This window comes from Cebus imitator, unplaced genomic scaffold (genome assembly GCF_001604975.1).
Source record: "Cebus imitator isolate Cc_AM_T3 unplaced genomic scaffold, Cebus_imitator-1.0 Scaffold43, whole genome shotgun sequence".
NCBI lineage: Eukaryota > Metazoa > Chordata > Mammalia > Primates > Cebidae > Cebus > Cebus imitator.
The window spans coordinates 7,857,821-7,882,093 of record NW_016107358.1 but is presented as its reverse complement, the minus strand read 5'-3'; the positions used below and the strand labels follow the sequence as shown (position 1 = coordinate 7,882,093).

General features: G+C 40.1%; 1 protein-coding gene across 3 annotated transcripts in view; it reads right to left on the bottom strand.

The window, feature by feature from the left end:
• CAGE1 (cancer antigen 1) overlaps positions 1–24,273 on the bottom strand; it is a 54,436-nt gene that overhangs the window by 13,590 nt on the left and 16,573 nt on the right. For 2 of the 3 annotated variants that reach the window (XM_017526748.2, XM_017526745.2), the window contains 5 exons: positions 22,696–22,806; positions 20,102–20,182; positions 19,766–19,873; positions 11,056–11,160; positions 10,063–10,133 (listed from right to left, as the gene is read on the bottom strand). In XM_017526748.2, coding sequence (XP_017382237.1) covers positions 10,063–10,133; positions 11,056–11,160; positions 19,766–19,873; positions 20,102–20,182; positions 22,696–22,806 — 476 coding nt within the window. The remainder of the gene's footprint in view (positions 1–10,062; positions 10,134–11,055; positions 11,161–19,765; positions 19,874–20,101; positions 20,183–22,695; positions 22,807–24,273) is intronic. The other variant, XM_017526747.2, reaches the window with a different exon arrangement.

The window sequence follows — 24,273 nt, the reverse complement described above, 5'->3', positions numbered from 1 at the left end:
CACTGGAAGTGTTCTTCCAGGACTCTGTTGGCACTCTGTGGATAGTGAATAGTAAATAAGTTAATGTGGAAGACTTTGATGAGTGATTTCAAAACTATAGATTATGATCAGAGATCACACGATGGGTAGGAATGGAATAGATGATCACCTTGAATAACAAGGTAGCAGGGCTTGATAAAATGGGAGTCCAGGACAGGAAAAGAACTGGGGCATTTTTATGAGAAGATCCACCTCTCACCAGAATGATGTAATGGCTGTGATGGGGACTCAGATAGAAAGAAAAAGAACAAGTCTCAAATTTTGTAGGAAGGCGTTCCAGAGCCAGAAATGTTTAGAGCAGGGACTTCTACATCTGAAACAGACAGATCTGGACATTAGCGTTAGACAGAAAGTGGTATTCGGGAATGAGAAATGCATGGCTACTCAAGTCTCTAGCACTGTGGAAAAGCTATTGACTCAGACTCAGAGGACAGTGAATGCATCTCTAAGGAAATGACATTTCAGCAGATGTGAAGACAGTTCAAGATAAAGGGGGTGAAAACAGCCTGAGCATTCCAGGCAGAGCAACATGCTAAAACCTGGAGGCAAAAGGGATATGGTACATTTGAAAAAGTATAATATCTCGAGTGTGGCAAAAGCAAGTCAGTGAATGGTAAGATGAGATCAGACAGGCAGGGAGGAGCTTGATCATGAAGAAACCTGTAGGCCATGTTAAGGATTTTTTGCTTTTACCTAAGGTGATGGAAAATCATCAAAGTTTTTTTAAGATACGAAATGGCATACTCATATTTATATTTCAGAAAGATCACTCTGGCTGTGTATACAGAGTGGACTTGACCAAGCATTTTTCTTTTAGTCTTTAAGAAAAATAAAATGTCACTAATAGCTTTTGTAGTAGACAGCTCTTTCTAAAGTCCAAGGCCTATGAATTGAAAAATTATAGTATAGCCTATGAATGCATTTGAAGAACGATACCTCAAACTCTATTAAATTTTAGCAGAATCAATAGGCTAGCACCAATTTAAAAGAACATTGTTCTGATGATGTATGTATTTGATGATTTTTTTTAAATTTCGGGTGAATCTATAAAGTGAAAGCAAGTTTATCAAGAAAGTAAAGGAATAAAAGAGTGGCAGAGCAGCCTGATAATTTTTGAAGCAGTGTATACCTTTTAATGGGACTAAAGCTAATTCACTATAATTAAACAAAAATACTGTTCTTCATGGATATAACAGACTAGGTTTGATTTTTTTATAAAGTAAATCAGGGCCAAATGCAGTGGCTCACACCTGTAATACCAGCACTTTGGGATGCCACAATGGTAGGATTGAGTCCAGGAGCTCAAGACCAGCCTAGGCAACACAGAGAGATCCCATTTCTAGAAAAAATACGGGGGGGGGGAAAAAAAGGCATGCTGGTGCATGCTTGTAGTCCCAGCTACTTGCAAGGCTGAGGTGGGAGCATCACTTGAGCTCAGGAGATGGAGATTACAGTGAGCCAAGATTGCGCTACTGTACTCCAGCCTGGGCAACAGAGCCAGACCCTGTCTCAAAAAACAAAAAAGTTGGCCGGGCACAGTGGCTCACAACTGTAATCTCAGCACTTTGGGAGGCTGAGGCGAGTGGATCACTTAAGGCCAGGAATTCAAGACCAGCCTGGCCAACATTGCAAAACCCTGTCTTAAAAAAAAAAAAAAAAAAGCCAGGTGTGGTAGCCCATGCCTGTGGTTCCAGCTACTCAGGAGGCTGAGGCAGGAGAATTGCTTGAGCCTGGGAGGCTGAGATTGTGCCACTGCACTCCAGCCTGGGCAACAGAGCAAGGCCCTGTTTAAAAGAAAGAAAAAAGAAAAGAAAGAAAGAAGGAAAGAAAGAAAAGAAAAGAAAAAAAAGAAAAGAAAGAAAGAGAAAAAGGAAGGAAGGAAGGAAGGAAGGAAGGAAGGAAATTCTAATAAGCAGCCACAGTTGACAATGCTTATGATAAAGCCTACAGAATTCAGTTGTCTGAAGCCTATGGTCTCTTCTTCAACACAAATTGGATCAACCACTCAACTGAAATATACTTAAAAAAAATTTTTTTTTCCACCCAAGCCCTGCAGAACTTATTAATTTTTTAATTTAAAAACAACTGCGGCAATCATCATGGTGGATGGGAGGCAGGACTAGATTGCAGCTCCAACTAGGACTGACAGAGCAGTGTTTGGAGGCTCACATCATGAATTTTAGCTCCAGAATGACTGCAAGAATAAATCAGGAATCCCAAGAGCACCCACAGACCCTCTGAAGGAAGCAGACTGCTCCTCCAGGAGCCAGGAGACACCCCAAATACTGTGAGTACCCAAACTACGAGTGGGAAAGGGAGACCCTCCTCTTCCAAACCCACACCCCGACTGAAGAAAATGAAGGTCTAGTTTGCGAGAGAAGTTTCTGACCTCACCTGCAGCTGAGTCAATTTGAGAGCTGAGCGAAACACAGGGGAAGAGGAAGCAGCGGGAAAGGCCTTAAGAGCTTGCTGGGTCCCCGAGCAGGCCATTTCTGCTTGGCACCACAGGAACCCTTTGGGAGGGCAGCCAGAGGCGTGTGGGGCGGGGAACGCCACAGGGAGAAGGAAGTCTCCAACTGAAGTTGGTAAAAATTTGAATTGAGCAAGAAGCCTCTATGCCAGAACTTGGGGGAGGGCAGGAGTCCAGTTTGCAGACTCTACAGGAACGAAAAGAACCAGAGCCCTGTTCTTTCACAGTTGGGAGGCAGGTAGCCTGGGGCAAGTTTTCAAGCCCTGCTCACCCACTGCCTGGAAACAGACTTGGGGCTGTAGAGGGGGCATGGTGAGAGTGAGAGAGGCTCTTTGGATTGTGTGGGAGCTGGGTGAGGCCTGTGACTGCAGCTTTCCCCCACTTCCCTGACAACTTGCATGACTCAGCAGAAGCAGCCATAATCCTCCCAGGTACACAACTCCAGTGACCTAGGACTCTTACCCCCATCCCCCACAGTAGCTGCAGACAGACCCACCCAGGCAGAGTCTGAGCTCAGACATGCCTAGCCCTGCCGCCACCTGATGGGCCTTCCCTATCCACCCTGGTAGCTGAAGACAAAGGGCATATATTCTTGGGAGTTCTAGGGCCCTGCCCACCATGGGTTCCTCTCCACACTACTACAGCTGATGCTGTCTGGAAAGTGTCACCTCCTTGCAGGAGGCCCACCAGCACAAAAATAAAACATTAAACCACCAAAGCTAAGAACCCTCACAGAGTCCATTTTACCCCACTGCCACCTCCATTGGAACAGGTGCTGATATCCACAGATAGTTCACATCACAAGAGTCTGTACAGACAACTCCCAGTATAAGCCTGGAGCCAGGTAGACTTGCTGGGTGGCTAGACCCAGAAGAGAGATAACAATCATCGCAGTTTGGCCCATAGGAACCCACATCCATAGGAAAAGGAGGAGAGTATTACATCAAGGGAACATCCCGTGGGACAAAAGAATCTGAACAACAGCCTTCAGCCCTAGGCCTTCCCTCTGACAGAGCCTACCCAAATGAGAAAGAACCAGAAAACCAATTCTAGTAATATGACAAAACAAGACTCTTTAACACCCCCCCAAAAATCACACTGGCTCACCAGCAGTGGATCTAAACTGAGAAGAAATCTCTGATTTATCTGAAAAAGAATTCAGGAGTTTAGTTATTAAGCTAATCAGGGAGGCACTAAAGAAAGCTGAAGCCCAATGCAAGGAAATCCAAAAAATGATAAAAGAAGTGAAGGGAGAAATATTCAAGGAAATAGATAGCTTAAAGAAAACAAGAAAACCTTCAGGAAACATTGGACACACTTAGAGAAATGCAAAATGCTCTGGGAAGTCTCAGCAATAGAACTGAACAAGTAGGAGAAAGAAATTCAGAGCTAGAAGACAAGGTCTTTGAAGTAACCCAATCCAACAAAGACAAAGAAAATAGAATAAGAAAATATGAACAAAGCCTCCAAGAAGTCTGGGAGGCTTAGAAGTCAACCAAACCTGGCCGGGCGTGGTGGCTCACGCCTGTAATCCCAGAACTTTGGGAGGCCGAGGCGGGTGGATCACGAGGTCAAGAGATCAAGACCATCCTGGCCAACATGGTGAAACCCTGTCTCTACTAAAAATACAAAAAATTAGCCGGACATGGTGGCACATGCCTGTAATCATAGCTACTTGGGAAGCTGAGACAGGAGAATCACTTGAACCCAGGAAGGGGAAGTTGCAGCAGTGAGCCAAGAATGCACCATTGCACTGAAGCCTGGGCAACAAGAGCAAAACTGGGTTTCAAAAAAAAAAAAAAAAAAGAAAAAGAAGTCAACCAAACCTAAGAATAATTAGTGTTCCTTAGAAAGAAGAGAAATCTAAAAGTATGGAAAACATACTTGGGGGTATAATCAAGGAAAACTTCCCTGGCCTTGCTAGAGACCTAGACATCCAAATACAAGAAGCACAAAGAACACCTGGGAAATTCATCGCAAAAAGATCATTGCCTAGGCACACTGTCATTAGGTTATCTAAAGTTAAGATGAAGGAAAGAATCTTAAGAGCTGTGAGACAAAATCACCAGGAAACCTATAAAGGAAAACCTGTCAGATTAACAGCAGATTTCTCATCAGAAACCCTACAAGTTAGAAGTGATTGGGGTCCTATCTTCAGCCCCCTCAAACAAAACAATTATCAGCCAGGAATTTTGTATCTAGTGAAACTAAGCATCATATATAAAGGAAAGACACAGTATTTTCAGACAAATAAATGCTGAGAGAATTCGCCACTACCAAGCCACCACTACAAGAACTGTTAAAAGGAGCTCTAAATCTTGAAACAAATCCTGGAAACACATCAAAACAGAACCTCTTTAAAGCATAAATCACATAGGACCTATAAAACAAAAATACAATGTAAAAAGCAAAAACAAACAAAAAAAACAAAAAAACCAAGGTACACAGGCAACAAATAGCATGATGAAAGCAATGGTACCTCACATCTCAATACTGTCATTGAATCTAAACGGCCTAAATGCCCTACTTAAAAGATACAGAACTGCAGAATGGGTAAGAACTCACCAGCTGGGCATGGTGGCTCATGCCTCTAATCCCAGCACTTTGGGAGGCCAAGATGGGTAGATCACCGGAGGTCAGGAGTTCAAGACCAGACTGGTCAACATAGTGAAAACCCATCTCTACTAAAAATACAAAATTAGCCAGGTGTGGTGGTGCATGCCTGTAATCTCCACTACCCAAGAGATTGAGGCAGAAGAATCGCTTGAGCCTGGGAGGCAAAGTTGCAGTGAGCTAAGATGGTGCTGTTGCACTCCAGCCTGGGTGATAAGAATGAAACTCTGTCTCAAAAGAAGAAAATCAAAAGAAAGAAAAAAAGAACTCAGTAACCAACTATCTGCTGCCTTCAGGAGACTCGCCTAACACATAAAGACTCATATAAACTTAAAAGTAAAGGGGTGGAAAAAGCATTTCATGCAAATGGACACCAAAAGTGAGTAAGGGTAGCTATTCTTATATCAGACAAAACACACTTTAAAGCAACAGCAGTTAAAAGAGACAAAGAGGAACATTATATAATGGTAAAAGGCCTTGTCCAACAGGAAAATATCACAATCCTAAACATATATGCATCTAACACTGAAGCTCCCAAATTTATAAAACAATTACCAATAGACCTAAGAAATAAGATAGACAACAACACAGTAATAGTGGGGGACTTCAATACTCCACTGACAGCACAAGATGGGTCATCAGGACAGAAAGTCAACAAAGAAACAATGGATTTAAACTATACCTTGGAACAAATGGACTTAACAGATATATGCAGAACACTTCATCCAACAACCACAGAATACAGATTCTATTCAACAATGCATGGAACTTTCTCCAAGACAGACCATATCATAGGCCATAAAATGAGCCTCAATAAATTTAAGAAAATTGAAATTATATCAAGCACTCTCTTAGACCATAGTGGAATAAAACTGGAAATCAACTCCAAAAGGAACCTTCAAAACCATGCAAATACATGGAAATTAAATATCCTGCTCCTGAATGAGCACTGGGTCAAAAATGAAATCAAGATGGAAATTAAAAAATTATTTGAATTGAACAACAATAATGACAGAACCTATCAAAACCTCTGGAACACAGTGAAGGCGGCGATAAAAGGAAAGTTTATAGCCCGAAACACCTACATCAAAAAGACTGAAAGAGCACAAACTGACAGCCTAAGGTGAAGGAACTAGAGAAAGAAGAACAAACCAAACTCAAACCCTGCAGAAGAAAGGAATAACCAAGATCAGAGCAGAACTAAATGAAATTGAAACAAACAAACAAACAAACAAACAAAAATACAAATGATAAATGAAAGAAAAAGCTGTTTTGAAAAGATAAAGTTGATAGACCATTAGCAACACTAACCAACAAAAAAGGGGAGAAAATCCAAATAACCTCATTAAGAAATGAAACAGGAGACAACACAACTGACACCACTGAAATACAAAAGATCATTCAAGGCTACTGTGAACACCTTTACACACATAAACTAGAAAACCTAGAATAGATGGATAAATTCCTGGAAAATTACAACAGTCCTAGCTTAAATCAGGAAGAATCAGATACCCTGAACAGACCAATAACAAGCAGCGAGATCGAAATGGTAATTAAACAATTACCAATGGAAAAAGTCCAGGACCAGAGGGGTTCACAGCAGAATTCTACTAGACATTCAAAGAAGAATTGGCACCAATCCTTCTGACACTATTCCACAAGACAGAGGAAGAGAGAACCCTCCATAATTCATTCTACAAAGCCAGCATCACCCTAATACCCAAACCAGGAAAGAACATAACCAAAAAAGGAAACTACAGACTGATACACTTGATGAACATGGATGCTAAAATCCTTAACAAAATACTAGCTAACTAAATCCAACAACATATCAAAAAGATAATCCACCATGATCAAGTGGGTTTCGCACTAGGGATGCAGGGATGGTTTAACATATGCAAGTTTTCTGATACCAGATAAATGTACACAAATCAGTAGTTCTATACACCAATAGTGACCAAGTGGAGAATCAAATCAATAACTCAAGCCCTTTTACAATAGCTGCAAAAAACAAACAAAAACCATCTAACCAAGGAGTAGAAAGACCTCTACAGGGAAAACTACAAAACACTGCTGAAAGAAATCATAGATGACACAAACAAATGGAAACATATTCCATGCTTATGGATGGGCAGAATCAATATTGTAAAAATAACCATACTGCCAAAAGCAATCTACCAGTTCAATGCAGTCCCCATCAAACACTACTATCATTCTTCACAGAATTAGAAAAACAATTCTAAAATGCATATGGAATAAAAAAAGAGCCCACATAATCAAAGCAAGACTAAGCAAAAAGAACAAATCCGGAGGGATCACCCTACCTGATTTCAAACTATACTCTATAGCCATAGTCACCAAAACGGCATGGTACCAGTATAAAAATAGGCACACAGACCAATGAAACAGAACAGAAAACCCATAAATAAACACAAATACTCACAGCCAACTGATCTTCAACAAAGCAAACAAAAACATGAAGTGGGGAAAGGACACCCTTTTCAACAAATGATGCTGGGATTACTGGCTAGCCACATGTAGGAGAATGAAACTGGATCTTCATCTCTCACCTTATATAAAAGTCAACTCAAAATGGATTAAGGACTTAAATCTAAGAGCTGAAACTATAAAAAATTCTAGAAGACAACATTGGGAAAACTCTCCTAGACGTTGAAGCCTAAGCGGCAAGGATTTCATGACCAAGAACCCAAAAGCCAATGCAATAAAAACAAAGATAAATAGTTGGGACTTAATTAAAGTAACGAGTTTTTGCATGAAAAAAGGAACAGTCAGCAGAGTCAACAGACAATCCCCAGAGTGAGAGAAAATCTTCACATTCTATACATCTGACAAAGGTCTAACACCCAGAATCTACAAGGAACTCAAACAAATCAGTAAGAAAAAAATAAAAAATTTCATCAAAAAATGGGCTAACAAACATATGAAAAAATGCTCAACAGCACTACTGATTAGGAAAATGCAAATTGAAACTACAATGTGATACTGCTTTATTCCTGCAAGAATGGCCATAATAAAAAAATCAAAAAACGGTAGATGTTGGCGTGGATGCAGTGATCAGGGAACACTTCTACACTGCTGGTGGGATTGTAAACTAGAACAGCCACTATGGAAAACATTGTGGACATTCCTTAAATCACTAAAAGTACAACTACCATTTGATCCAGCAATCCCGCTACTGGGTATCCATCCAGAGGAAAATAAGTCATTATACGAAAAAGATATTTGCACACGCAAGTTTACAGCAGCACAACTCACAATTGCGAAATCGTGGAACCAACCCAAATGCCCACCAATCAACAAGTGGATAAAGAAACTGTGGTATATATATACACATATATATATGATGGTATACTACTCAGACATAAAAAGGAGTGAATCAACAGCATTTGCAGTGATCTGGATGAGACTGGAGACTATTATTCTAAGTAAATTAACTCAGGAATGAAAAACCAAATATCGTTATGTTCTTACTGATATGTGGGAGCTAAGCTATGAGGACACAAAGGCATCACAATGATACAATGAGGGTCGGGCACGGTGGCTCATACCTGTAATCCCAGCACTTTGGGAGGCCGAGGCAGGTGGATCACAGAGTCAGAAGATCAAGACCAGCCTGGCCAAGATGGTGAAACCCTTCCTCTACTAAAAAATACAAAAAATAGCTGGGTATGGTGGCACTCGCCTGTAATCCCAGCTACTAGAGGGGCTGATGTAGATAATTGCTTGAACCCAGGAAGCAGAGGTTGCAGTGAGCTGAGATTGCGCCACTGTACTCCAGCCTGGGTGATGGAGCGACACTCTGTCTCAAAAATAATTAAAAAAAAAAAAAAAAAGAATGATACAATGGACTCTGGGGACTTGAAGTGAAGGATGGATGGGGGACACGGGATAAAAGACTACAAATATGGTGCGTGTATACTGATTGGGTGATGAGTACACCAAAATCTCACAAATTATCACTAAAGAACTTATCTAACCAAATATCACCTGTACCCCAATAACCTATGGAAAAAAAAATTGAAAAAATAAAAATAAAAATAACTGAGGCAAAGCATTATGACCAAAATGATAGTTCAATATTATTTTTAAAATATCAGTTTTTAAATTTTGATATTTCATTAGCTTGTGATTATTGAATGTTGGCTGAATTTCCTTGGTTATAAGCTGAAGAGGAATCAAATTTTACATCTCCTGAGTATACAATATCCTCTTCCCTCTTCAAATTTAAAATTTGCCTGTATTAGTTTTGTCATTTGTTCTGCTGAGAAACAACTGTGAAAACCAAAAGCAAACTTTCTAAGATACAAATGCGTGCAGTTTAAATTATTTTGGATGAGTCAGGCTTATAGAAAGCTCATATTAACATTAGATCTTTTGTTAAGCTCCAGCGATAACCAGCAGAGCATAAATGAAATTGGGGGAAAGACGGAAGAAGCAGCATATTAGAAAGGAGGATAATGAATAAGTAAGAACTATGCAGAATTTAAAAACACAAATTTTGCAGTGTTTCATGCTGAATCTCATTCTCATGAGTTTATTTCCTTCTTGATATATGTATGAATACGTTTAATTTGGTGTGCATTCAGTAACTTTTTATGAGTAAATTCTAAGCACTGCAAGATTTTACTTGAATACTATGATAATGTCCTCTAAAATTTTTGAATGTTTCTTATTAATTCCTTCATTACCCCTTTAAATCAAAGGAACTCTGAGAAACTTAGATGAAAATCTGGTTGCTTAACTGTTCAAGTAGTCTAGACATTAAGCAGTCCAGCTATATTAATAAGGAACAATCTTAATTCATAAAACTGTACATTTTTCTTCTTTCTAGGAGTCTGAAAAAAAGAATTTAGAATCCAGAGAATAAGATATTAGTAAATGTCCAGAAAATTAAAGATTCTTTTTTTTTTTCAACTTACTGTGCAATCTGGGAATGGGATATTGCGAGCCTTTGGTCAGCACATTCAATGATTTCTTCATATGATGTAACCTTGAAAAAAATAAGCGAAACTAATTATTTTTCATTCTAAAGTTTTGATTTTTTCCCTTTTTTATTACTATAAGTTGAAGCTTAATTATTTGACTATTAATGAAAGTTTCACAATAGGCAAAACACCTTCCTTATATTTTGAAATCAGGAATATGAAAAAAAGAATTATAGCATGCCCATTCATCATGCAGAAAATGTGAAGTGCCAAAAAATGGACAACAGTAGTGAGTCAACTATAATCCAGTTGTCTTCCAAATAAGTACTATATTCATCAACTAAGGGTTATAGTTTATTTGGTCAAAGTTAATGCCGTTTTAATAAGGTAAACTAGAACACTAAGTTGGCAAGATTTAGAATTATCCTGAAAGTGGAGTAGCAATACTCAGATTTTAAATTGCCAAGAGCAGAGTGGATAGACACACACGACAATCTTTGATAGCTTTCAGCTAAAAGGATAGTGGGGGTGTTTTATAATGTCATTATGAAGTAAAAGGGATCAATATAAATGTGCTACATCATCCCACAGACCCTTTTTAGCTCTAAAATTCTATTAATATTTGGCATAGTTTTTAAAAGGCACAAATATTTCTGTAAGACATTCTGTACCAGGCCAGGATCAGTGTCTCAGGCCTGCAATCCTAGGACTTTGGGAGGCTGAGGCAGGAGGAATGCTTGAGACCAGGAGGTTGAGACCAGCCTAGGCAATATACTGATACCACATCTCTACAAAAAATAATAAAAAAAATTAGCCAGGTGTGATGGTACATGCCTGTAATCCCAGCTACTCAGGAGACTGCGGCAGGAGGCTTGCTTGAGCCCAGGGGTGGAGGCTGCAGTGAGCTATGACTGCACTGCACTGTACTTCAGCCTAGGTAACAGAGTGAGATCTTGTCTCAAAAAACAAAAGAAAAAAAGTATGTACCTTATTTATTAAGTTGCCTAAATGTCTTTGATACTTGTCATTTTCTTCAATGAGTCTGTTGCAGTGGTTTTCTTTTGACTTTAGGAGATGTCCCAATTTTGTGATCTATGGAGAAACATCAGTAAAAATACTAACCTGGAACCTGCTGTGAAAGCTACATATGGATGCCAAGAACAAATGAGAAAAGTGAGCAACACTTTATTCCAGTATTCTCCTAAACCGAGTCATACCACAGGTGAAGTATGAGATGCTATGAACCAGATAATGGTTAGATTCCACTTAAAACAGATAAACAAAAATTATAATGGGGTTTTACCTTTTCTCTTTATACTATAAAAAGCTTTTCAAGTAACTGAACACCTATTGGTACATACAAATATTTTCAGCCCCGAATCTTATTTCTTGTCTTACCATATATAGCCAATGCATAGACATATTTGATTCCATATGAAGTAAAGCACTGATGTTTTCAAGTTTGAGAAATACTCTCCCTTGTATAAATGACTGCAAGTTTTTAAAAAGGTTCAGCTTAGGGGCTGGGCGCAGTGGCTCCTGCCTGTAATCCCAGCACTTTGGGAGGCTGAGGCGGGTGGATCATGAGGTCAAGAGATCGAGACCATCCTGGGCAACATGGTGAAACCCTGTCTCTACTAAAAATACAAAAAAATAGCCGGGCATGGTGGCACGTGCCTGTGGTCCCAGCTACTCGGGAGGCTGAGGCGGAAGAATCGCTTGAACCCAGGAGGCGGAAGTTGCAGTGAGCAGAGACGGCGTCACTATACTCCAGCCTGGCGATAGAGCAAGACCCCGTCCCAAAAAAAAACAAAAAAAAACAAAGGTTTGGCTTAATGCAGTTCATGTTCTGACCTATGGTCCAATTTTTCTTTGTAAGAAAGCCATTAAAAGTGAAAAATTATGTGACATCTAAAATTATCAGGAAATGGTATTCACAAGTTCCCCTAGCAGTTACCTTAATTTTCAAAGAAGTTATAGAAGAAAAATTAGAAATTTTTCCATGAAATAACAATGTTAAATGACTTTCAATCATCTAATGTTTTATTTTATTTATTTTTTTGAGATGGAGTCTCGCTCTGTTCCTCAGGCTGGAGTACAGTGGAGCAGTCTCAGCTCACTGCAACCTCCACCTCTTAGGTTCAAGAGATTCTCCTGCCTCAGCCTCCTGAGTAGATGGTATTACAGGTGCATGCCATGATGACTGGCTAATTTTTGTATTTTTAGTAGAGACGGGGGTTTCACCATGTTGGCCAGGCTGGTCTTGAACTCCTGGCCTTAGGTAAGACTCCCACCTCAGCCTCTCAAAATGCTGGGATTACAGGCGTGAGCCACTGTACCTGGCCTAATGTTTTAAATACACTTATGTGTCTGTCGTGAAGAACCCTAGAGGAATCAATGGCAGGGCAAATTTGCAGCAGAAATAGCAACTTTCTTTCTCTTATATGAATAAATTAATGAGGACAATATCAAATCAGTGGTCCTACTTCTCTAACAACATACATTATTTAAGGTACTTAATGCAGTTATTATTACCTCAATTTAACAGTTGGAACCAAAGTGAAGAGCATTTAAAAGATTTTTGAGGTAGAAAATGCTAAAATCCATATTTCTCAGCTATTAATGTTGGCTCTTCTCATTGCATGTCCTCACTGGAGTGGGGAGTTCTACTCTTGGCTTCATATGCTTCATGGCACTTGACTGAAGCAATGTGGAATTCCTTCTCAGTTCCTGCTTTTCATTACAGACTTCATAGCACACTTTTAATTCCTTAATAGCGTTCAAGATCAAAGTAACAACCCTTTAAAGCTGCAGATTGATTTTTTAAAACTTGCTAACCTCGGATTAAAGAAAGAATAGCAGGGGGGGGATTCAAGGTGGCCGAATAGGAACAGCTCTGGAGTGCAGTTCCCAGCAAGAAAAACACGGAGGGTGAGTGCCCACCACATTTCCAAACAAATTTTCACTGCCCACAGACCAGGAGAATCCCGGGCCAAAAAGCGCCATGAGTTTTCAGCATGGCGGTTTCAGCTGGTGCTGGGTTGGCTCATGGAAGCTCACACAAATCTGGGCATGGTTTCAACTGGCACCTGGAATGCCTGGGAGATAAAGCCACCCATTCAACTGAAAGGGAGTGGGCAGAGACAGGGAGACAAGCAACGTGGCTTAGCGAATAACACCCCCACAAAACAAGCAATCTGAAATGTTCTGGATTGAGAGTTTTGCAGCAAGCACAGCTGGACACAGGATAGTCCAGCTCAGCGGGGGGAAGGGTGACCACCATTGCCAAGGCAGTTCACACAGCAGCGGGGCAGAGCCTGTGGCAGCTCAGCAACAACCCTGCTGGCAGACTGTGACTAGACCACTCCATGCAGGGCAGGGCATCTATGAAAAAGGGCAGCAGCACAACAGGAACTTATAAATAAAGCTGATCTGCCTAGGGCAGAGCACCTGGGAAAAGAGGCAGTTATGAGTTCAGCAGCAGCAGACTTAAAAGTACCTGCCCACAGCTCTGCACAGAACAACGGAGCTCCCAGCATAGCACTTGAGCTCCTATAAGGGACATACTGTCTCCTCAAGCAGCTCTCCGACCCCTTATACCCAAAGAGACACCTCATAAAGGAGAGCTCAGACTGACATCTGGCAGGTATCCTTCCAGGACAAAGATAACAGAAGAAGAAACCGGCCGCAACCCTTACTGTTCTGCAGCCCCCATGGGTGATCCCCAGGCAAGCAGGGTCTGGAGTGGACATCCAGCAGTCCTGCAGCAGAGGGGCCTGCCTGTTAGAAGGAAAACTAAGAAACAGAAAGACAACACTTCATCATCAACAAAAAGGACACCCACTCGGAGACTCCATCCAAAAGTCACCAACTACAAACACCACAGGTAGATAAATCCACAAAGATGGGGAGAAACCAGCGCAAAAAGGATGAAAACATGAAAAACCAGAATGCCTCTCCTCCTCCAAAGGATCACAACTCCTCACCAGCTAGGGATCAAAGACAGATGGAGAATGAATCTGATGAATTGACAGAAACAGGTTTCAGAAGGTGGGTAATAAACTTCTCAGGGCTAAAAGAACATGTGCTAACCCAATGCAAAGAAACTAAGAACCTAGAAAAAAGGTTATATGAGATACTAACTAGGATAAACAGCTTAGAGAAGAATATAAATGACTTGATGGAACTGAAAAACACAGCACAAGAACTTCGTGAAGCATACACAAGTTTCAATAGCTGAATCGACCAAGCAGAAGAAAGGATATCAGAGACTGACGATTAACTCATTGAAATAAAACAAGAAGACAAGAATAGAGAAAAAAGAGTAAAAAGAAACCAACAAAGCCTCCAAGAAATATGGGATTATGTGAAAAGACCTAATCTATGCTTGATGGGTGTACCTGAATGTTACTGAGAAAATGAATCCAAGCTGGAAAACACTCTTCAGGATATTATCCAGAAGAACTTCCCCAACCTAGCAAGCCAGGCCACCATTCAAGTCCAGGAAATACAGAGAACACCACAAAGATATGCCTCAAGAAGAGCAACCCCAAGGCACATAATCGTCAGATTCACCAGGGTTGAAATCAGGGAAAAAATGTTAAGGGCAGCCAGAGAGAAAGTTCGGGTTACCCACAAAGGGAAGCCCATCAGACTCACGGCAGATCTCTCAGCAGAAACCTACAAGCCAGAAGAGACTGGGGGCCAGTATTCAACATCCTTAAAGAAAAGAACTTTCAACCTAGAACTTCATATCCAGCCAAGCTAAGCTTCATAAGCGAAGGAGAAAGAAATTCCTTTATGAACAAGCAATTGCTCAGAGATTTCATCACCACCAGGCCTGCCTTACAAGAGCTCCTGAAAGAAGCACTAAACAAGGAAAGGAACAACCAGTACCAGCCACTCCAAAAACGTACCAATGACACAATGAAAAAAATGTGACAACTAATGGGCAAAACATCCAGCTAGCATCAAAATGGCAGGATCAAATTCACACATAACAATATTAACCTTAAATGTAAATGGGCTAAATGCCCCATTCAAAAGACACAGACTGGCAAACTGGACTAAAAGTCAAAACCCATCAGTGTACTGTATTCAGGAAACCCATATCATGTGCAAGGACACACATAGGCTCAAAATAAAGGGATGGAGGAAGATTTATCCAGCAAATGGAGAGCCAAAAAAAAGCAAGAGTTGCAATCCTAGTCTCTGATAAAATGGACTTTAAACCAACAAAGATCAAAAGAGACAAAGAAAGGCATTACATATTGGTAAAAGGATCAATGCATCAAGAAGAGCTAATGATCCTAACTTTATATGCACCCAATAAAGGAGCACCCAGGTACATAAAGCAAGTTCTTCATGACCTACTTTTTTTTGCATTTGCTGGAGAGTGATTTACTTCCAAGTATGTGGTCAATTTTAGAGTAGGTGTGATGTGGTGCTGAGTAGAATGTATATTCTGTGGATTTGGGGTGGAGAATTTTATAGATGTCTACTAGGTTTGCTTGGTCCAGATCTGAATTCAAGTCCTGGATATCCTTGTTGTTTTCTGATTTGGGCTATTTATTATAAATAAAGCTACAAAGACCTCATACATCTTTGTATGAACATATGCTTTCACTCTCTCAGGTAAATATCTTGGAGTAGGAGAGGCACAGTGTCTCATGCCTATAATCCCAGTGCTTTGGGAGTGGGGAGGATTGCTTGAGCCCAGGAGTTTAAGGCTGGCAACATAGCAAGAATCCATCTCTACCAAAAAAATAAAATTTTTTTTCATTGGCTAGGGCTGGTGATGTGCACCTGTAGTTCCAGGTATTCTGGAGGGTGAGGTGGGAGACTGCAATGAGCCAAGATTATGCCTCTACACTTAAGCCTAGGTGACCGAGCAATAACCTATCTCTTAAGAACAATAACCAAAAAAGAACAACAACAACAAAAAAACTAGGAGTAGAATAATGGTAGGTGTGTGTTTAACTTTTAAAGCCACTGCCAAATGTTTTCCAAAGTGGCTGTACCATTTTACATCCCAACCAGTAGCGAATAAGAGTTGTATTTGCTCCACATTCTCTCCAAGCTTTGGTATAGGCAGTCTTTTTAATTTTAGATATTCTAGAAGGGGTACAGTGGTATTCACTGTGGTTTTAACTTGCATCTTAATGATGTTATCTCTGCCACCTCTTCAGCACCTCCTTTCCTGTGTGGCCTGCCCATGTGTGCTGCAGCACAGAGCACAGACCCAGACCCACAGAAGTGGTGATGGGCATCACTGAGTGCCTTGAAGATGTAGGCCCTAAGGTCAGGGATGAGTTAGGCAGAGGCTGAATGCCCGCGTCGGGTCACGCCCACAGCAAGAGACATTTGACACAGTAGAGGAGGAAGTCCTCTCGGAGAGCTGCTACCTGGGCAGTGTGGACGACAGCCACCAAGAGGCAGAGAAGCCAGAATGAGGCTCACTCAGTCCAGGTGACACTGCTCAGTCATAAGCCCTCCAGAGAAACATATCCTGGGTTTGGTCCTCTCTGTATCCCGGATTGGTGGACACAGTTTCAAGTTAATAACATTTTAACATATTAAGTTGCTTCAATATATTATGAGGCACTGAAATCCAAATCACTAAAAAATTAAGGTCAACACATCTTGTATTTACTTTCTGTTGCTGCTATCACAAATTATCACGCACTTAGTGGCTTCACACAACACAAAGTAATTATCTTACAGTTCTGTAGGTGGGAAATCTGGCACAGGTGTCACTGGGTTAAAGTCAAAGTGTCAACAGGGCTATGTTCCTTTCTGGAGGCCATAAGGGAGACTTTCCAGCTTCTAAAGGCTGCCCACATCTTTTGCTTAGGTTCTCTCCCTTCATCTTCACAGCCAGCAAGTGTTGTACTTTGAATATTCTTTAGCAGTCAAATCTCCCTCTGACATGTCTGAGAAAGGTCCTCTACTTTTAAGAACTCGTGATTACATTGGACCAACCCTGATAATGCAGGATAATCTACCCGTGCATCGCAATGCCCTTGATTTAATCATATCTGCAAAGTCCATTTTGCCATGTTCTGGGGACTAGGGTGTGGAAATCTTTGGGGCTGCCATTATCCTGCTACCACACACCTGTTATGAGGATCACTGAGGCCTTCCATGATTTGAGATGCAGGTGGCCTGGCCATATGGCAAAGCCAGTGTATTTAGCTCTATCTAGGTCATAATTCAAGGTTTCCCAAGAGGCTTCTACTTACATTAACATACTTTCCTCATATGGGGTTGTCTTACATTCTGGTAGTGCCAACTTAGAAAGAAAGCATGTCAAGGTAGACACCAAAGCACAACTCAGTAAAAGCAACCATGCGAGGGCCAAGATAGTGTGTTCCAAGCAGCAGCTTTCATATCATGAACATGATTCAGGTTATGACTCTTTCTTAAGCAGAAAAATGAATTTATGACCAACATAAAAAAATGAAATAGAACAGAACAAAACAGAATTTAAAAACCCAATGTTTCAGCTGTGTATGACTGCATGTAAATATTTCATCAAGATGTAAAATGTGCTTTTTTGTACATAAATATTTCAGCAAGATATAAAATGTATTTTTTGAAACTGAGGATTACTACTAGAGGAATGAAAAAACTGCAAAGATAATCCTTCAGAGATGCAGGAGCTCTTAAAAAAGCTCTTGCTAAGACCTGGTCAGGAAATAGATTGATGTGATATCCTTCAGCAAGGTTCCGTAGCGCAAACATTGTTTCCCACACCTTGCTTTAGAATGAAAATTAGGAACATCAGAACCAGGAAGATGAGGAATAGGGTCAGAGTATTAGAAGGACTACTGTAAAATGCCAGGATGCTTTAGAGAACAAGAAAACAGATGGTAAGGTTGACATCTTCCTATGTAAACTAAAGATGTCAGATTCCATCTGGCTGGACAGCCCTTCCACCTGTGTGATCCAAGTTCTAGTGATGACTCTAGTCTCTTCCTTAGGAGGCTGGTCAATGGCAGAGAGGCTGGCAAACTATAAAATGTACAAAACCCTTTTTGTCTTGAAATTTTTCACACAAGTCTAAAGAATAACATAATGAACCTCCATATTTCTATCACATAACTTCAACAATTATCCACATTTTCTATCCCTACTATGCCAGCTTTTTGTTCTACTGGAGTCCTTTAAAGCAAACCTTGTCATCATATTAATTCATTCATAAATACTTTTCGAAATGTAATAACTAACAGGCTGGGTGTGGTGGCTCACACCTGTAATTCCAGCACTTTGGGAGGCTGAGGTGGGCAGATCACCTGAGCTCAGGAGTTCTTGACTAACCTGAAACCCTGCCTCTACTAAAAAATACAAAAAATTAGCTAAGCATGGTGGTGGGTGCCTATAATTTCAGCTGCTTAGGAGTCTGACGCAGGAGAATCACTTGAACCTGAGGGGCAGAGGTTGCAGTGAGCCAAGATTGTGCCACTGCACTCCAGCCAGGGCAATAGAGGGAGATTCTGTCTCAAAAATCAAACAAATGTAATACTAACAGATAAGGATTTTAAAACGCAATGATACCACTATCACATCTATTAAAATAAACAATAATTTCTTAATATTTCTTTTCTAGATTCCTTAGTAGCAGGTTTTATGGTTTTTTTTTTTTTTTTTTTTTTTTTTGGGGGGGACGGAGTTTCGCCCTTGTTACCCAGGCTGGAGTGCAATGGCGCGATCTCGGCTCACCGCAACCTCCGCCTCCTGGGTTCAGGCAATTCTCCTGCCTCAACCTCCTGAGTAGCTGGGATTACAGGCACACGCCACCATGCCCAGCTAATTTTTTGTATTTTTAGTAGAGACGGGGTTTCACCGTGTTGACCAGGATGGTCTCGATCTCTTGACCTCGTGATCCACCCGCCTCGGCCTCCCAAAGTGCTGGGATTACAGGCTTGAGCCACCGCGCCCGGCAGGTTTTATGTTTTGTTTCACTATCTCCTTAGTGATTAGCTTGTTTAATCTTTTCTGGGAAGTCAGTAATTGCTTCTTAAATGAAAAAAAAATTAGAAAAGAGGAAAGCTTGGAACCTTCACATTATTAGACACTTTCTTTACTATTAAAGGAGAATATATATCTAATGAATTTAGTAGAGAATGCTGCTTTTTAATAATTTAAAAAATATGATGGTAGACTTAGCTAATTAACTCCTATAAAAATTCATTATGTTAATGAGTCATTTTCATTTTACAAGATCCAACTGAATTCCTGAATTGGTCTGTAACTATCTAGAGTCTAAGATCACATTTTCATCTTCTTCTAACATATTTTTCCTATTTTATCTGCCTTTATCTTTACAATGCCATCTAAAGTAAACTATGAGTGTTAGTTCCTAAAGCACACCTTAAACACAGTTGTTGTACACAGCTATACTGCAGCATATGCAACAGTATTAAGTGTACTTCATCTACTATGAAAAAACAGCACACATTTTTTAATTTATGCATTTGGAAAGAAATAAATCTGGTTAAACAGAAATGAGGTAGAACAATATTTAAAGTTTCAAAATCCAAAAATGCAAACTTCAATTCTATATTCTTGTGGGTAATGCCAGTGTGTGGCCATTTTAATAAGGCCAATTTTTTGAAGGATGATAATTTCTTAAACTTGTTAGTAAAATAATGTGGTGTATAAAAATAATAGCAAGACAACAAAAAGTCTTCCTTACCAGGAAATCAAGCTCCTCATTTAGAATGTGGTACTTATCCAGTTTGGCTCCCAGCAAGGTAGGTACATCTCGGACACTCTTGGCTTCATCTGAATCACAGTCTGTGACCTGAGATTAAATATATTTCCTCTCACTTTCAATAGTTTCATACTCCTTGGAATACTTGACAGTAAGTACTTTATTAGTCTAAAAATCAAAGCGATTACCAGTGGCTGGAATCATAAAAGTGTAGAACTTAGAACTAGAAGGACTTCAATAAATTTACCAAAAGAACATAAATATCTGAAATTGTATATTTTTGTGTTAAAGACAGTACATAGTAAATATTAAGCTCACCTCAATAGCATGATCTTGAAATGATTTTTCATTAGCAATTAACTCTCTAAAGGTTGTGATTCTATCTTTATGTTTGAGTAGCTAAGAAAAAAGAAACATTTTGTATTTTAGAGAGGAAATACAACTATACTCTAATATTTATAATAAAATAATCAAACCAGGCACAGTCTAACCTCTAGTCTTCAAAAAACATATGAAAAATATATTTTACAGCTCTCATTAGGAAAAATTCACACAGCAGGTCTAAGACTCCTAGGCTTAGAGAGGCCTGCTGGCAAAGCTGCCTTTGAGTAGCATTTGGAAAGGGGCTGTGGGAAGTTTTCCACCATTCTCTGATGTAAGTGGCTTATGGTGCTTAACCTACTTGCCCAAAGCATTTCAGTTAAGCTGAGCATCTGCTTTCCTTCCAGGGGACTGGAATTTTGATACACACTAGGCAGAAGGTGCTTATGTGAACAGCTCCTGATAAAAACCTAGGGCATTGGATCTCTAAGAAGCCTCGCTGGTAGCTGACGCTTCTGCATCTGTGGTTACAACTCATTGCTGGGGGGAATGAAATGCATCCCATGTAACTCCATGAGGACTCTTGGGAGCCTGAGTCTCGCTTCCTCTGGATGATGCTCCTGTGTCTTTCCCTTGGCTGATTTTGCTTTGTACCCTTTGCTGTGGTAAGTCACAGCAGTGAGGACGACTCACAGTCCTTCAGCGACCCATCAAACCTGGGATGGTCTTGGGGTCTCCAAGGAGTTATCCTAACATACAATTTTTGTTACAGTCAGGCTATTAAAATTCTTCCTTAAAGAAAAAAAAATTAGCCAAATCTGGGTGTAATTTATAATCATTTCTTATTTGTTCCTTCCGTATAATTATAATCTTAATATCCAATATTCAAACTTCTCCAAAATGATTAGTGAAGTGTGGGGCACAAAATATTTTTTTATTCTTTATTAAGAAAACTAAACTTTTCAATATTGAAAATGGAGAAAAAACTTTAATGAACCCCATGTAACTATCATTCAACTTCAATAACTAATAGCTAATGGTCAATGTCATTTATATCCTCAATCACTGCCCTCTTCCCTCCATCCCCCTTCATTGAATCAAACTGCAGACATCATACCACCTGTCAGTACTTCAGTAATTACACAGAAATTAACCAAAAGAATATAAATATCTGAAGTAAATATTTTTGAGGTTTTTTTTTTTGCTTTTTGTTGTTTTTGTTATTTGTTTGAGACAGGGTTTTAGACTTGCCACACTACAGCCTTGACCTCCCTGGGCTCAGGTGATCCTCACACCTCAGCCTCTGGAATAGCTGGGACACAGGTGTGTGCCACCTTTGTCCTGGCTAATTTTTGTACTTTTTGTAGAGACAGAGTTTCCCCACGTTGTCCAGGCTGGTCTCAAACCCCTGGGCTCAGACCATCCACCTGCCTCAGCCTCCCAAAATTCTGGGATTACAGGCGTGAGCAACTATGCCCAGCCTGAAATGTTATTCTTTGTAATATCCTCAGTTGGGCTTATTTTTGAAAGCTGTTTACAGAAGTGGAAGCCAGTTGTTTCTCTGCATGGCTGCGCTCATACCTTGGCCCTGTCCTCCACAGGCTGGCTAGGAGGCAGAGAGATTCCCCAGGAACCTCCGCAACATATCGGTTCAGACAAGTGCTACATAACCAAATGTGTTATGACCCAAGATTCCAGGTTTGAATTTGTTTTGATTCCTTTAACCAGATAAAGTTGTCATTTCTGCATTCCTCTCATATTCAAAATGGTACAATTTGACATCCTGTTATAACCTTCCCTATTAAATTCTCTTCATTTTATCTTTCAATCTCTAATCCACCACACTAAGAAAAGAGTAATTGAGGCCGGGTGTGGGGGCTCACGCCTGTAATCCCAGAACTTTGGGAGGCTAAGGCAGGTGGATCACCTGAGGTCAGGAGTTTGACATCAGCCTGGTCAACATGGTGAAACCCTGTCTCTACAAAAATACAAAAATTAGCTGGATGTGGTGGCATGCACTGGTAATCCCAGCTACTTGGGAGGCCGAGGCAGGAGGATCTCTTGAACACGGAAGGTGGAGGTTGCGGCAAGCCGAGATCACGTCATTGAACTCCAGCCTGGGTGACAGAGCAAGACTCTGTCTCAAAAGAAGAGCAAAGCAAAGGAAAGGAAAGAAAAGAAAAGAAAAGAGTAACTAAAGAAAATCCAAGAACCTCTGCCCTTACCCTTCACCCACCTGAGAAATAAAATTGTTTTCAATGTTTCTATTATTCCAAAGGATGAAGTTTGAAATCTAGATAAGAAAGTCAAAATAAACTATGCTTCCGGAATCAGTAGTACTGTGCAAAAATGAAAAAAATTATCATACTAAATATTTTGTAGGTGAATGAGATTTTCCAATAGAGACAAGTAATAAAACAAGTCAAATGTTGAACATTTTATCTCTTTAGTGAGGGGCACAGTAAAGCCAATCTGGTCCCCCAAAATAATGTTTAAAATGATTCCCACTTTAAGAGTTACTTCTTCACTACTTTTTAACGATTTTTTCACTGAAAATAATATAATTTTTAGATGAAGAATAAATATAGTACCTCTTGATCTAAATTTTTCTTTTTAAGATGGAGACTCTTCAGTTTTTGCAGCATTATATCACTAACCTTCTCACTCTCTTTCAAATGTTCAGCATCAGAGTTGGTGATGTCCTAAGGGTAAGAGTTTCAGAAACTAGATGAAAAAATTTTTAGAAAAGCTAAAACAAGGCCAAAAAATGCATGTGAAACAAAAAGCCTTCCAATAAATAAGCAAATCCAAAGAGGTAAAATCATAGTAAACTCCATTTTTCAAGTACTCATCAGAAGGCATCTAATACAGGATTAGTACGAAAAGACTTTATTTTTTTGAGATGGTATTTCACTCTTTCACCTAGGCTGGGGTGCAGTGGTACAATCTTGGCTCACTGCAACCTCCACCCTCTGAATTCAAGCGATTGCCTGCCTCAGCCTCCCAAGTAGCTGGGATTACAGGTGCCTACCACCACACTCGGCTAATTTTTGTATTTTTAGTACAGATGGGGTTTCACCATGTTAGCCAGGCTGGTCTCAAACTCCTGACCTCAGGTGATCTGCCTGTCTCAGCCTCCCAAAGTGCTGGGATTACATGTGTGGGCCACTGCGGCTGGCCCAAGACTTCATATTGATTCTCACTTGTACATGTTATTATTGGAACAGACTGATATACTTGCTGGGAAGCTAATATTCATCTATAATAACTATGTATGCTTACATATTAATACATACATTCCCCTTCCTTAGTCTAGTCAGTTTACAAATTCGAATTTAAGCAGATTGTTATACCTGAACCAGAACAATCAGACATCTCAACAGTATTAAAACTCTAGGTATTTTAAGGGTACCCTGAATGAAGGTACTTGTCCCAATATAACCTAGGGGTCAAAAGTGCATAGGCTGTGTCTGAGTTATGTGACTTAATTATATGTGAGACTTTGGATAAAAAACTCAACTATTCTAACCCTTGGTTTGTTTCTGTGTTTAAAAAAAAAAAAAAAAACTAAAAAAAAAAAAAAAAGCCTAAGAATACAAAGAATGACGTAAGGATTGAAGGAGATAATCCATGAAAATCAGAACAGGAAAGTTAAGTACTCCCAAGAAAAGATCAGGAAATCAGTAAATACCTGATGAGTGCCCATTATGAAATTAAACCTATATTAGGTATCAGGCATGGCTAATATGCCTCGTTACATACAAGCCTCTGATCTTGAAGGCTTCTGTTCCAGTGGGGGTAGGAGGTACAGAATAAGGAAACAGAGAATACTTCTTTGGGGCAGGATGAGATCTAAGAAGGCTGGTGACATGCCCTATCATTGAAAAGTCTGGAGAAAAGAAGCAACCAGCAAATAAGACTGTGAAAGAAAAGCAGCCAGCACCGAGACAGAGGAAACCCGAGCAAATACAGTGAATAAGCAAATGTTTGCAGGGACAAGGTGGGGTGGAGAAGTTTGCAGCAAAGAATAATCTGTGCCACATCCAAATCCAAATATTATCAGCACCACAGGAAAGGTAAAACATAAAAAAAAAAGATATAAAAAATTTAAATATTAAAAAAGGCCGGGCGCGGTGGCTCAAGCCTGTAATCCCAGCACTTTGGGAGGC